The sequence below is a fragment of the Pinus tabuliformis genome, chromosome 3_2, assembly GCF_031772625.1.
Source record: "Pinus tabuliformis cultivar Carrire ecotype Pingquan chromosome 3_2, CPIR1, whole genome shotgun sequence".
Classification (NCBI taxonomy): Eukaryota; Viridiplantae; Streptophyta; class Pinopsida; order Pinales; family Pinaceae; genus Pinus; species Pinus tabuliformis.
Window position 1 is genome coordinate 1,050,546,415 of NC_142302.1, and position 16,087 is coordinate 1,050,562,501.

The window sequence follows — 16,087 nt, forward strand, 5'->3', positions numbered from 1 at the left end:
CACTTTCGATCTTTGAATGTTCATTTTGATTATGATCATGTTGTTAATGATGAACGAAGATCAAGGCATCGAAAAACATGTACCTTTTGTGGGTTACCTAACCATACCTTTTCTAAGTGTTGGAAAAGAATGGCAGCACTCATGAGGCGTGAAAGACCCTCTCAACAACATGAAAAGAAACAGGTTAAGAAGATATGGAGGAAGAAAACCTATTGCAGTCATTGCGACAAAAATGGCCATCAATGAGCCACTTGTTGGAGGCTCCATCCAGAGTAGTGCCTTAAAGACAAAACGTTGGTGCGTGAACCAGGAAGAGTAGTTTTTCGACAAGCAAAATCACCATAAGGAGGTGACCCATTCACCATGATAAGTGAAAAATGGTTTCTAGACATGTTGTCGTTTCATGGTAATTCTTTTGTAAATCATTTGTTTCATTTTAAAATGTAAAAGTGATTATATGTTTTCCATCACTTGGTCAGCAACAATGATGTCTGGTCATGTTTTGAGTCATATTTTACACTTTGAAAGTGATGTTATGTTTCCATCACTTTTCGAAACAATAGTGTTTGACCTTATGTATGTAAATCATGTGTTGCATTGATGATGTGTTTTCCATCACTTGCTGAAGCAACCATGATAGGTTGGCGTTGTTGTCATAGCTGGGATATTATGTCCATCTTGTTGTAAACTTGACCACCGAGTGTGTTATAAACTCGTGGCAATTATGGGACGTTTTGGGTCATTAGTTGGTCATGTCATTCAAGCATGTAATTTGCAAAACAATGTACTACAGGATGTAGAGGTAGCAGGTGTCGATTCGTCGCTTAAGGCTCCGAAGAACAAAGGTGAAGGAGATGGAAGCGAGACCTTTTCAGGATGCTTGTGATGCAGGCAAGGTATAGAGAAAGTTGCAAATTATTTTTCATGCTTTTGGAGGACCAAAAGCTCCTCAGTGGGGAGGATTGATCTAGATGGCTCCAGAAAGACACATGGGACAGAGAGGATTTATGAACGCTCAAAACTCAAAGTGTTCAAAATGATGTTGACCTAGGACTAGAGCATAGATCTCATCGTCTTGATTCCAACGGTGCGAATGACACCCCAATCCGAGTTTGGATGATGAAGTTGTTGTGAAAAGAGTTTGCCTTAGTTCCTTTGAAAAAGGAGGCATTTCCTCTAAAAATGAGTCTAAAAGCCTTATAAGGAAAATCGCAATCAGAGGAGTCTAAAGGGAAAACTTAAGGCCAGGCCTTTAGAACCCCGATCAGTGATCTTTGGTATATCGGGTCGGAGGAAGGCAGGCATGCGATATTGGGACTCGGGCAGAGCCGACTTGCGATTGTGATATTAGTGATCGACATCGGTGATTGGCGTTAGCGTATGCCAATGTATCGGCGAAGAACCCCGGGTTGTAGCAATAGCGATATGCGATGCGATCTCAGCTGTCAGATTGGAAGTCAAATCAATGGTCCAGATTTAATCGGCTTATCGGCGATCAGCAATCGATAGATCGGCGATCGACATATCGGAGATCGGCGATTCCAGATACCAAGGGGTGATGCGATAGTGACATATGATGCAATCTGGATCGTTCGATCAAGGAACAGATCAATGGTCTAGAGCTAATTGGCATATCGCCGATTATCGGATCAGCGTATCAGCGATCGACGATTCCCTGATATACAAGGCCATTGACAGAGCGATATTCGATTGTGATATAGCACAAACCCGATGGGTTTATAAGCCCGATTTCATAAAATTTGAAGTCCGGTTTTTCAGATTTTTCAATGTTTTTGTGTATTTTGATTTTTAACAAAAAAAGGCCATTTTGGAGTTTTGTTGCACCAATCGAACCTTCCGTTCAAACGGATTCTATTCTAAACCAACAAACTCCATGTTTTAAGTAACCTTGTCACAAAAACATGTTATAAAACATGATGAATGCAGAGAGCTGAGGCTAGAGAGGGCCTGAGAGCCTAAGTGCCAGAGAGCCAAGGAGGAGGCTGCGCTCGACGGAGAGCCACAAAACGAGAGGGCTAGACAAAACCAGAGATAGCTAGACAGTGCCCGCGAGTTATTCAGAGAAGCTTGAAAATCCAAAACATGTGAAAGCCAGAGCGCTATGGAGCCATAGAGCCACAGAGCTTGATCGAGGTAGCGTGAGAAGGTGAACCAAAGAACCAGAGGGTTAGGCAGAGTTGCAGAGCTGCAGCGGCATAGCCAGAGCACTACAGAGCTAGATAGCCAGAAAGCTAGAGAGCCAGGGAGTCTAGAGCAGTTTTCTTCTTGCGATCGATGCTGGGAGGTCAATGGTTCAGTAAGCTTCAGCACGTTAACAATGTCTTTTTCAGATGCCCCTGATTGTGACAAGCCAAAAAAACTATCGATGCAAGGGGAACCAAAGTCCGAATTGGTAATGGGCCATGCCTACGCATCGACAATGTGAAAAACGTTATTCATTATGGATTGTTTTTGCTAAGGATATGGACATCAAGCTTCAGATGGCCCCTTTGTTGTGAGGTATATGATGTATTCATGTACTTCTTCTTTATGCATTATGCTGTACAGATCCTTGATTGATGTTGATGTAGGATCTTGTTTAGTACATGTTGTCATGATTCCTTGCTTGATTTGATGCGGAATCTTCTAAGTGATGTACTTGTTGTCATAACTCATCATGTTATGTTTTGAGATCCCTTGTTGCATGTTGTTGGGATACTCTTGTTGTCGTCATGCATGTTTTGTTTGTCAATGAGATCCCTTTGTGCCATGTTGGTGGGATGCTCATCATGCATGTTTTTTGTGTCATACTGATAGGAGTCTTTTAATTGAGAGTTATAGTTGTGGAACATCTCTTAGAGCCACTCCTGCGTGAGGGAATTTTTCCTTGTATGATTGCGACATCATCTCTTGTGTACATCACCATTATTGACAACACTTAATGCAGTGGCCTACACCATCTTGACACCGGGACCTAGAGACGTAGTCCCTGCTGGATGAACTCCATTATCAACACTTATGTTTTCATGTGCTGATGATTGATATGTTCCTCTTCTTTTCCGCATGCAAATGGATTCATTAATGTTCTTTTAAAATGCAATTTAACACATCACGAAAGTAAAAGGTCTTGGAAGGCTCCTTCTTCACACTTGTACCTGGATCAGTTGCCGGGGAGATTGTCATTTCTTATTCAGGTAATCACTATCATTTGAGTTTCAGGATCTTGTAGAATTGTTAGAGGGTGGAGAGAGTACGGTAAGACGTGAGTGAAGAGCCACGCATCCACTTTTGTGGGGTTGCTCCAAAGTTTGATTGATCACTACTTGTTCTTGAATTTATATTTTCCTTTATCTTTATGCATAGGAGTACATATAGACCTAGGGATATTAAAGGTAGATTCATTTCCAGTGCTAGTTTTCTTGCAATTAGCAGTTTTTAATTCATTTAGATTAACAATTCAAGCTTTGAACGACAAAACATTTTTGGGGTGCTGTAAGAGCCCTCTTTTGTACTAATCCATGTTGTGAAACAGGGATCATCAACAAGCAGGAGAAATTCAAGAATGATTCAGAGCTTGAAGAATGTCCCTCGAAGCACTTTCTCAAATCCTAGCAGTAGTTGGGGTATCTTCTTCTCAGGAAGAGTTTATCCTGACTGCATTTAGGAAATTATATGCCTCTCCACACCCAGAACAGGATTTGGAAAGCTCCCTCAAGTACTCTTGCCTATCTACCAAGGAGATCGATGATCCATGCACCAAATCTGATGGGGAGCATTCAGCTGAACCTGAGATCGAAGAGATTTCACCATGCCCAGCAACAAGCCTTGTGTGCATTCCAGAGACCGATTCTCCAAGTTTTTCTGGCATGACCGAGGAGGACATTCAGAGTGGTCCAAATGAATAAATAAGCCAATCCACCAAGATTACATCGAGAATTGTTTTGAGGTTACAATTCAGTCAAAGTACCACTCTCATCTTCAAATACTCTCTGCATCATATCTTTCAAAGTTGCTGACTGTTCGTGCTCATGTACCATCTAAAGTTTATATGTTAAATCTGGGCATGATTATATCTTTGTACCTGATTCGCACATGGCTTCATTGGAAGTTCTCTTTCACTTGAAGGAGGATGTCTTCTCTTTAGTATAGTAGGAAAGTCAGTATTGTAATAAATAAATAAAATAGTAAAGAGAAAAATAAGTCCTTTTGTGAAAACTAGCGTGTCTGGTGCAACTAGACAGGGACTTTGCTTGAAAACCAGGTAACTGGTGGGCAAGGTTCCCAATAAAATTTGTAAATTTGTATGAGTTCTTCAAATCATTTATCTTTCATGTCATTATGTTTTTACTCGAGTTGGTTGATGTGGGATTCCTTAAGGCCCACCTGCCAACAAGCCTTGTCCCATTGACATCAGCACATCATCTGGGACCAAGGTTAGGGTTAGATAAGGTACCTAGGAGCCTGCATGCCTTAATGGCAAGTATCCTTGTCATCTACTAAGGAAATACATCAATGTTTCTTGGTGGATGAATTCTGCAGTCCATTCGACTTCGAAAAATCTATTCATGGCTAGTAGAATGTACCTAGTGCCTTGATTCCCATTGTCATCACAGGTGGGATATCTCGCATTGGTTAATGACTTCCTCAATGGTCGGTAATCCAATGATTCTTGCTTATGTTTGACATCGACACCATTTATTCACATAAGCAGGATTGCACATGGTGTGTAGCGGTTGAAGACTATATGGTTTTGTGATCTCAGTACAGATTTGCAGCAGTGTGGACATTTGTAGCAGCATTTTCTTTTCCTGTGGCAGTCATCTTAGCAGCTTGATCATCATTTGCAGCAGTCATCTTCCTTCTTTGTTTGGGGACATACAACTCCTCAGGCATGGGGGGGAGAAGGGGACCTTCATTTTTCAGCCTCCTTTACTATCTCTAGTTCAGCCTTCTTCAGCAAATCCATATACACATCAGCAATAGTCATTCCAACTCCAACTTTTAGCCGTGTTCCGGTTCATCTTCCACTTCAGCAAGTACATCAAAAGTAAAGGTAAAACTTGAGGTAAATTTGGCTTATGATTCTCTAATTCATTAGAAAGTGAAAGAAACTTAATGATTCACCACTTCTCATTCCATGCATTTCATCTTTCATAAACCATCATCCTTTTTTCATCCTTCCATTCACTCCACATATACTCTTATTACAAGACCATGTTAAAAGCAAAACCCTTGTCATGCATTCATAAAGCAGCCTCTATGATGTCTTCTCCTACCATGATGAAAAAAATTAGGATGAAGTCATTACTGCCATTAAATGATAAAGGAAACCACCTATAGACATTGGTCTTACGAAGACAAAGTATCATTCGCCCATTCACCATCTTCATCACTCATCTCTCCTTCACTCGTCCCTTTCTTGTCCTCAATTGGTATTGCTCAGTAAATTAGTGTGACCTATTAAGTATAAAGAGTGTTGCACCACAAGAACCAACACCTCCAAACATTCAAGTGCTGCTCCATAAGAACCAGCACCTTCAAATACCCAAGCGATGTTGTCCCACAAGAACCAACATCTACAAAACAATGTCAAGAATCTGTCAATGAGCAAGTATTTGTTTGCATGAGGACATGAAAAATCTCAGGCATGGGGGGATGATGGGCCTCAAAAATGCCCATGTTTTCATCATGCAATATCACCATTCATACCCTAAAACCCTAGGTCTTTAACCCGTTCCGTACCCTAATTCCATCATTTATCGCCAAAACACATCCTATGTCTTGTGGTTGATTATCATTAGTTTTATTAGCTTTTCTATGATTAAAGATGATTATTCCATGATTTACTAATGACGGTTTCGCCAAGCACATTTTCACAGGGTTCCATCACCAAGTTTCTTCACGAGCCAGTAGAGTACGAAATGGCCAATTTGGGGCTTTTGACACTTTTAGCATGCTTCCGGAGAAACCGAGAGATTTTATTGTAAAAAATGATGTTGTAATACTTTTCCATAACTTGGATTGCACCTAGGTCACTCATGTGGGTCTCTAGAAGGAAATTCATAAATTTTCCCAAATCTACAATAATTTTCAAACTGCCAACTTCCGCCTAGATTTCCGTGCAGTGAAGGAGAATGAGGAAAATCTGGAACATGGGTTTTGGTCCCAGTATAACCAATTTACTAATCCTCAAACATTTTTGTAAAATTCCTTACGGTTTGGAAGATATGAGGAGTTCTCTGAGGCCAATTTATATAAAATGTCTAGATTTGTACTTAACAGTCAAATTCGGATTTGCCTATTTTGATGCCACAGTTACGGTTTGATAAGTTCTTGTCCTCCATTCATGCATTGATCAACATCAACATCAACTGTTAGCTATTTGAAGGCTCTCCAGAAGAATTAAATATTACATCTTTTAGTTTGTTGTTATGTTTTTTTGGCAAATAGTCATGTTTTTTTCATCAACAGCTCTGTATAAAGCCAAAGCTCTGCATGTATGCCAGGGGGAGGCGCACCAAAATTATGAAGAATTTTACTGTATGATCGCAACCATTTTGAATATAATCGTGATGCTGATCTTGTTCTGAAGTTGTTTTCAGATGCGTTGATTGGAATGAAGTTTATGTTTTGATTGTGAACCAAATCATTTAAGTTACTGTAGGTTATCAGCCCCAGGTGTGGCTGGGCCCACCCATCTGGGATTGTTTGTATTTGAATCAACAGTGGCACTGCAAACTTAGACTCGTTCAATTTCCATTTCCATTTACAAGTCTGTTGCGTGGATTGTTATTGATTGATTGATTACTAGTTATGCTTGTAGAAGTCTTTGTCACTTTTATGAATCACAATTGGATTTTGGTGTGATTTCGTGCCTTTCGAACCAGAGCCACCCCATCGCTTTGTTTTCCCTCACCTGGAACGCATTATATGGTCATTAATATATTGATTGGAATTGTCACCCATAGTGGATATCGAAGTCCCTAACTCTTTCAAATAGCTCTAGATGAAGAATGATTTCAATTGAATCAAATAGGCATTGTCTATTTTCCCTAAATCAACCTCTATTTCATTGAAGAGAATTGACTTAAATCAATCCCAATTGTAGCATTACAGAGGTGTTTGAAGAGAGGTTGGCACTAGCTAGATCATTCGAGAGACTTAATGAAATTAATTAAATTATTGAACTGGTAGTTTTAATACAAGTATGTCTGGGTTGCACAAATGATTAATTGACTTGTTTCAATGTGGATTGATGCATTGTAAATTGGTATAAACATTACAGGGGCATTTTCAAAAGACCCATTCTATAGTTACCATTTATCTCATTTGTTCATTCAATTACTAATACTGGTGATAAATCAAAACGATCATCTTCACTTCTATACAAAAGACAGTCTCCTTTGAATGAATGGCTCCTTTCTCAGTTCATACATTAGGGTGTTTACTCCATGAATAGATCATCGTTCTGACTTACAACAACATAGTGATTTGTTTGATTGTAGCATAGAATTAGGTATAGCCTTCAGGATTGATAGCTGAGCATTAAGTGAGATAAGTATCATAGTTGTTTTCATTTATTAAAATCCTGTAAGTGATCCATTGAATGCAAAACAACAAGATAAAGCAAAATAGAGTAATTCTTCCAATTGATACTTGAACCCTAAACCTTGATCTGAACATAAACCCTTAAGTACAGAATAATTGGTTGATTGAAGCATTAACATGATAGATCACTCATTGAATTAGTAATTGGATTGTTATAGATTAGTTATCATTATTTTCTCTGGTAACGAATGATTATGGCATCAATAGTTTAATAAGCTGAGTGGTGATTATCATAGGGTTGTTTGATTTCTTTCAAAGAATTGTCATTATAGAATGCTTGTTGAAAACGATTGAGTGATTTTTCATATAGAGTCTGGTACCAACATGCAAAGTTTGATTAGGGTTTGGTGTGAATAGAAGTTTGTTTTTGCCACTAGGAATACTTAGTTAAGTACAGATTTGAATATTGGAATTTGTGAAGATTTTAGGTTAAATTTGATTGTTGGGTTTTCTCATTAGACGATAATATTTGTGAGTATTTATTTCATAAATCATTAATAAGGAAACAATTAAACTCTAACATAGCCTGAACTGAGAAGCGCAAGGCAATTCATGCTTACAAACCTCGGGTTGACAATTAATATTAAGAGATTTAATCAGACAAATTAATCTCTCAACAATCATATGCCACTGATCCATCCTACTACTGAATTTTGTGGGCCCCCGTAGCTAGGTATTGATCCACGAGGTGGAATCCTCAATGGACATTGCCCAATCTTTGTAGCTCTTTGGGGCTAAAATGCCAAGTCACCCCACATCACTCCAGGAGGTATGGCTGCAAACATGGTGAAATTTGATCTACTCATACTACTGTTGCTACTGCTTTGTCGATGCTTCCACACTACTGCTGAAACTACTGCAATAATGAGTATGGTCTCCCCATATCTTGAAGTACTAGCTTCCGTAGGGATGCTCCCTATGAAACTAGACTCCCTCTAAGTCTCGATCTCCCTATGGGAAATCTCTTTGTTCCCTCCTGACAACTCGCACTGTCCTCTTGCACTAGAAATTGGACTACAAAGCTCTACACTGGGAATATTTTGGTTGGAACTGCACCTGCATACTGCAACTAGGCAATTCACACTACTTGTTTCAATGCAACTAGTTCTACAATTAACTCTTGGGTAGTGACTACAACTAGCTTTGCATCTGTCTAATGACAGATTTTGTTTGCTAACACTAAACTTGCTACTATGAAACTGTGGGCTCCTGTAGAAAAGGTGATGGTCCCGCTGCAAGAATCTGTAACTGATTTGACTGATCTCCTTGTTGCAACTACGTTGGACCCTGCCCATTCAGCACACTGGAGTTTCATACTCCTCCTTCTGGATTTGGTACCAGGCTATCTCCTTCCAAGCTTAGTCCCTAGCTAGGACCCTTCCTTTCTTTGCAACTCACACTATAGAGGTCACACTTCCTCTGACACTCATTTCCAACAACTAGAAGTTGAACTACTACCCAAATATACATTCTGGCTAACTCGCACCTCCTCCTCTAGAAATATCGTACGGTCATCCCCAGAAAGTTTCAAAACCTGTGAAATTCAAAACTGGAGAAAATAGAACAAAAAATCTCCCTCTTTCTCGCTACTCGGTTGTTGGATCTACTACTTTCACTCCCTTCTTGAGTGATAATATGTGCTCACAACTACTGCTAATCTGTAATTGGAAAACAAATTAGATCTCTAAATCTTGAGATCCCCTGAGAGAAATTTTCCCTCTGATGTGTGTGCTTTTCTCTTCCACCTGGTACAAATTCTACTCTAGTAACTGCTGCAAAACCATCTATGCCCAACCAAGGAATCTGCTCAGTGAAAATCTGAGTTTCTACTGCTCCCTTTGACTGCTAGAATCACTAACCCAAGCAACTTGAATTTTCTGAGGCCTGCAACTGAAAAACAATTTTCTGCCTGAGCAATTCAGCTTGACTGTCTGAGCACTGCACTAACTCTAAGAATTCCAGCCTGCTCCCTCTGAGTAGCGAAGTTATTTCCTTTTCTTCTAAGATTCCTAGCTGATCATTCACGATTTGATACCATGTGAATTTCAAACCTAAAATCCTATTGCAACAACTGGAATTAATTCTTCTAATCGTTAATTAATTTAACAATTTATTTGCTACGACAAATACAAAATTAATCACGCTGCAACCTTCACAAATAAATTGCAAAAAAATAATAGCATTGGAAACTAAAAAAATACTAGCACACACACACACACATAAAACTTTCACCGTTATTTTTGGACAAATGTCCCCAGAAAAACCCAACTTGGGAAAACCGGTGCAATGACTCAGGGTTTTTATTATTATGCAGCAGTGAGAAATTCTGAGTACAATAATCAGGGTGCAAAAATCTAGCTATCTTGTAGAGAAAATACTGGCTAAAATATCTAGAGGGAATTTACCCTCTCTCTAGTAATTTAGGCACTAGACTACCTATGGAAAACAAGTCGTCCAACTAGATCTACGCAAGCTCTATGTCAACTTGATGTTGCCTACTGCAATTGTTTCTCGAATTGACTACTATTCTAGCCATCCTCCCTGCTGCTAATTGGGAAAATCTCTCTTGGATGCTCTCGAAACTCTGTTTGACCTTTGGAATTGAAAACATCTTCCTTCCCAACAACTCAAATTTCCTTCTTGAGGCTTTGCGCTGCCTCTACACAGTCTCCTGAAGTAATCTCGACCTATATGCAAATGCACTCACTAGATCTGTAAAATTTCCTCCAGCCTCACTATCTTTGCCCCTCATCGTCTTTGTTTCCTCACTCAAGCTCGAAATCTCCAGCAATTGACTGCTGCTACTCTGGAAAATAGAAGTATCCAAGTGTCTCTGGTGTATTCTCTAAGTGCCCATCGACAACTTCTTATAATCCTCTGTTGGAGCACCAATGACTAAGATTAAAACATAATCAAGGGCTAGGATTATCTTAGAGTTGATCCATGTGAGTTTCTAGAGAATTCTCACCTTGAATTAATTAATTATGATAAATTAACCATATTCCCTAAGTTTAGATTTAGGAAATTTTTAAAAATTGGCTAATAATCTAATTAAACCATCTCTAGACAGAATTTACAGAAACAATTTATGGGTTATGGAGATCTTATGTATTCTAGCCTACCCACCAAGTTTTGTGGCTAGAACACATTCGATGCTACAAAAACTAACATTATGACTACTCATTATTACTATGATGGTTTGGCCTTCCTGGCGGGTTGTAAGGTGCCACCTGGGCGCAATTTCGGGGGAAGCAACTGAGACATTCGTGGATGGCCATAAGACATCATTTAGGTACAAGTTCGAAGGAAGTGGATATGTGAGTTTGATGGCCTGGAGGGTTACTGAAGCCCTAGAGTCGCATGGCTATGGGTTGACACCTTGACAGTTAGCCTCGAGGGTGCCTAGAGACCTAGACAACATGGTTGTTGGGTTGGCACCCTAGCCATGGATGTATTGTTATATTTGGTCATTGTTTCCCATGGAGTTGAAACGCTGGCTTAAGGGTGACCCATGGTTGAAATGGATGAAACCCATGGTCTATGGAAAGGAAGAATGTGGAGAGTCCATATAGGTAAGTATTCTTGCTTATGTCATGTTAAATTATGCTTATGTGCAATGCTATGTTATAAACTTTAGTTTCAAGGCTATGTAATTAATTGTAGATTTACTACTAGTTTTGCACACGTGACTTTGAGATTAATTTGTAGAAACCTAGTTCATGATTCTATGTTCATGCCTATAATTTACTTGGTATATTGTAATCTCTTTCGTGATAGAATGTCAGTGTCATTAAATAAATAACTTGAAAACACTTTGAATATTAAGGAAAAAGATGCGCAAATTGCCTCTAGGGATGGTTGTGGACCGATATGAGAAATATTGTGGTGTTGTAAAGTGAGGTTAAGGGTGTGAAAGGAATTTCTTTGTGGCAACATGTAAAAGAGAGAGTTGAATATGCGTTGATCTGCACGAAAGCGTTTCTTATCCATTAAAGCATGATGTGGAGTGTGACACCATGTTCATGATGTGGAGTGTGACACCATGTTCTCAATGGATATCTCTCGTGATATCCAAAGTAAAATGATTATGTTGTGGAAGCAACATGTCAAAAACTGTCATCTTGTAATTACTAATTCTCATAAGTAGGCCTCACCCCGAGAGCCACTATAGTTTTATCAAGGATGGATAATGCAATTCATGTAGTTTACTACCTAATAATAGAGAAGATTAAAGTATTGACACTTTTGGAAAGCAATCGTGAGTAATTCCTTGTAGCTACTACAAATTCCAAGCGGACTAATTTCGGGTGTAATGAGCATGGGGTGGCCGTTATATCTCAATGTGAATAACAATGTTATATATATATATATGATCATTTTTTCCTCCATGAAAATAAGGTAAACATCATTATTATGTTGATCAAATTAGTAATATAAAATTGTGACAACGAGGTTGAGTTTATTATCCTTGTTGCAGCAGTGGATATAGTTTGATTCTCAATTAATTTCATTTTTAACTAAAAATTAAATCATATTTATTAAAGTTAATTTTAAGAAATAAAATTATTTTATTTTTTTAAAATAAATTATTTTAATTTTCTTGCACCTAATTGGTTGTTTAGTACTCTGTCTTATTGAGTAATCATTATAAGCTTATACTAACAAGATTTTCCGCCAACAAGAGATTATCGTTATCGCTTTCAGCTCATACACTTCATAGCAAAGTCTCAAAGTTATTAATATTTAAATTTATTTATTTTAATTTTTGTAAATTTAATTGGCTTGTCTTCTCTTTTATAATTATTAGCTTGTACCAAGTCTCAACTGACACAATCTGTCTGCTCTTTAATAATTATTAGCTTGTACCAAGTCTCAGCTGACACAATCTGATGCAGGAGCATTGGCTCTCAAAGATCAAGCTCGTAGTATCTAGTCGGACCTAAGGGTCTAGACGTTAGCCAAGAAGGGGCCATTGTAAAATTTCATGTAAAACAATATTTATTTCTTAGCAAGCGTATATAGGGAATCTATTTAGTGGTTCATTTAACATTAAGGCTGACTCAGCGATTATTAGTTTTAAATTAGGCAAGCAGATCAAGTTAGGATTAGTTAGGAACTAGTTTGAAGAAACTTTTGAGCAACTGAAAAGTAACTGAGGAACAATTCCTCTTTTTCAGAGAGAAAAATCTATATAGTATTATATTGAGACAATATAAAGAGTACATGTGAGATACAGCAAGAGCTAAATAACTAGCATCCTTGTGATCATATGGAATCTGAGGAAAAATTCCTCAATTGTGAAATTTCTAATAATGTATTGAAAAAAAAAAAGAGAGAGGTTAGTTAGCCAGCCAGCTAGCCAGTCAGCAAGTGAGAGTGTGACTGTAAGCCTACGGGCAGAGTGTGAAACAGAGGCCACTGATATTGAAGATCAGGCCTGAGAGACAGAGAGTCTCGATGTGTAATCAGTTGTTTATGTATATATATACAGAGGTTTATTCTAGAACTGTATAAGTGTGTTTCGAATATTGAACGATGTGTGATGAGTGAATCAAAATTCTGTTAATAGATGTGTGCAGGCAGGATTCGGCGAAACACAGAGAAGAGGAGAGTGAGGCAGAGGATCATGATGGATCATTGAATCCATTCGAAGGAAGGTTCAAAGAAATGCTTTGGATGTACAGTGATGGAAGAATCACACAAAAGTTAAGCTCAGGAGGAATGCGCAGCGGAATAGCGGAAGACCCAGAACATTGAAGAAACCCGAAACACAGAGGAGACATTGAAGAACAACGAAAAACCCAAGTATGAGAGTAGTGAAGAGTTGAAGAATCGGTGCACAGGGACCGTTGGATCCAACAGATCAATGGTTGAAATTAGATCGCAGAGATCAGATAGTTGGAAGCGCATCGCAACTTATTAAGTGAATGAAACCCAGCCTTAAGCAAAGCCCGATTGCGATCAAGCGATATCAAGCGTGGACCGTTGGATCAAGAAGAAGATCAATGATGGAGATTAATTTCGCATCGGAATGTTTCACTGATGAATGAACTAACCTCGGCCACAAGTGATTGTGATATGTGATTGCTCCGATGCGATTAATGAAGTGATCGCATCGCAAATATTTAGTGGTGCTGTATCGGACTTAAACAAATGCGACAAGCGATATGGGGTGGACCCGATAAGGTTATAAATGCGGTGTATATATTTGAAGTTCGGAAGGTTGTGTTAATCGCATATCGGAGGAGAAGAAAGAATGTGTTAATGAGACCCGCGAAGGATGGCGATTGCGATAGCGATAAAGGGAGTCTCGGTAAAAGTGGAAAGGTATGTTTATGTGATTTCTATTATATAAACATTATAATAGAAATAGCGCCGATAAGGGTTATGTGGTTTAAGTCCAATATAACCAAAGATAAAGAGTGGGGTTTGGTTATATATGTGGGGGCATAAATATTAATCGAAGGATTAATGAAGAGGGTGCATAAAGTTCCGATAGTAATGAAAGGATGGATTAAGGGTAAATTATGATTAGTTAATAAATCATTTCCGCATGAGATTTATTAAAGAGCCTTAACCATATAAGCAATGAGGATTTAACTCGACAGAGAGTTAAAAATTCTTGGGAAGAATGTGATTATGCATTGTACATGCATACTGTGGGTATACGCAAAGTAGCCCCTGCATCACAATCTGTATCCATAGCGCACTAAACCATCATCCAACCACTTGCCAATGGTGATTGAGCTATTGGTAAACCACATTAAATTTATAGTATTTCAATATACACTTTGTCATTGGAAGACACTATTGATTATCCCCTAACAATACTACTAAAACAACATGCTCCAATGGAATCCAAACGAAAGTAGTTCTCGTATGTTTACTTCGAATTTGTTTGTGTTTCTGGAAAACTTTTTGAGATGCTAACTTGGCTACCAAGTCCAAGAGTTTTGTACGTCATTATGTACAATGTATTCATTAAGTATGGGAGTTTTATATTGTGTTTAACCTACTTGGTTTTATATTTTAGATTTTTAAAATGTAATGTAAACATGTGAATAAAAGAATATAACTTGTTTTTTATTATATAAAGATCATTCGTAATAAATATGAGATTTTATAATAAGAAATTTTATACTTTAAAAATCATGAAATATTATATAAAAATATTTAATTTTAATAAAAGAATATTATCATGTTATTTAACTAATTAATTAAGTTTTTGATATTATAATTTCATTTCTTTCCAATTTTAATATAGATATCTAATTATTTTGAAGGAAACTATTTTCCATTCATAAACAAATTACAAGATAAAAAGATTACATATTTATATTGTAATGTACTTTCATTAATGATTTAGACTATAGTTTTAGGTATACTATTGAAACTTGGCTTTGATGGTAGGTTGTCAATTTCATGTTATCACTTTTTTAATAATATAATCTTGCTACTTTTAAATTTTGATATATAATAGATTTTTAATAATTGTGAAGGAAGCTCTTTCAAATACAAAAATAAAATGATTACATATTCATATTGTAATACATTTTTTTTTATGATTAATGTACAAATTATATCATAATTTTGGGTGAATAAAAAGAACTTGACTTTCATGGTGGGTAGTTGATTTCACGTTATCATTGCTATCAAAATTATTTTAACTAGAATCAAGTTTGACATCTAAAGACTTCTACTTTTTACTTATAGATGTATAATATCAAAAGAAATTCTTCAACATAGAGACAAAATGATTAGATACTCATCTCATACTCTTCATTTATGATTAGTTCATGAATTAAAGACCATGACTTTTGGCATACCATGGGAATTTGACTTTCATGATGGATACTTGATTTTAGGTTATCGTTGTTATTAAAATTATTTAAAAGATTGTAATGAAGTTATTTAAAATACAATATCCAACTCTTATTTGATTGTCTTTTATTATGCAATAGGATTTATAAATACAATTTCCTTAAAACGTTCACAACATTTGGTTCCACAAGTCAACTCCCAAATACATGAAAGTTCATAAATCATCCTAGAAAAATGCATAGAAAACATATATACACATAACAAACATATCAAAATATATGGCAATACCCATAAATTAAGAGTGAGAAAGGATTTAAATCCAAATGCATATTCTAGCTTAATATGCTAAAAATATAAATTCATAACAATATATCATTTATGAAGAAACTCTTTAGAACACTTTCATGTATAATTTATCTTTAATATTGACTAGTATAATAATGTAAACATGGTTTTGGATATACCATCAAAAACATAACTTTCATTATGATAGTTGATTTGATGTTATATTCAAAATTATTTACAAAAGAAACATATATTTTAATTGAGTTCTACTTGCATTGAAGACTTTTTGTTTTACTAACTCGTTATTTGGGAGAATAAAAAGAGACACATAGATCCTACAAGCTTTCACAAGAATGTTTGACATTAAATCTCC

At 37.1% G+C, this 16,087-nt stretch overlaps 1 protein-coding gene across 1 annotated transcript in view; it reads right to left on the bottom strand.

Moving 5' to 3' along the window:
• Positions 1-16,087, bottom strand: part of LOC149184207 (ABC subfamily C protein) — a 60,045-nt gene that overhangs the window by 26,513 nt on the left and 17,445 nt on the right. The window contains 1 exon segment of the mRNA XM_089415267.1: positions 5,506-5,576. Coding sequence (XP_089271393.1) covers positions 5,506-5,576 — 71 coding nt within the window.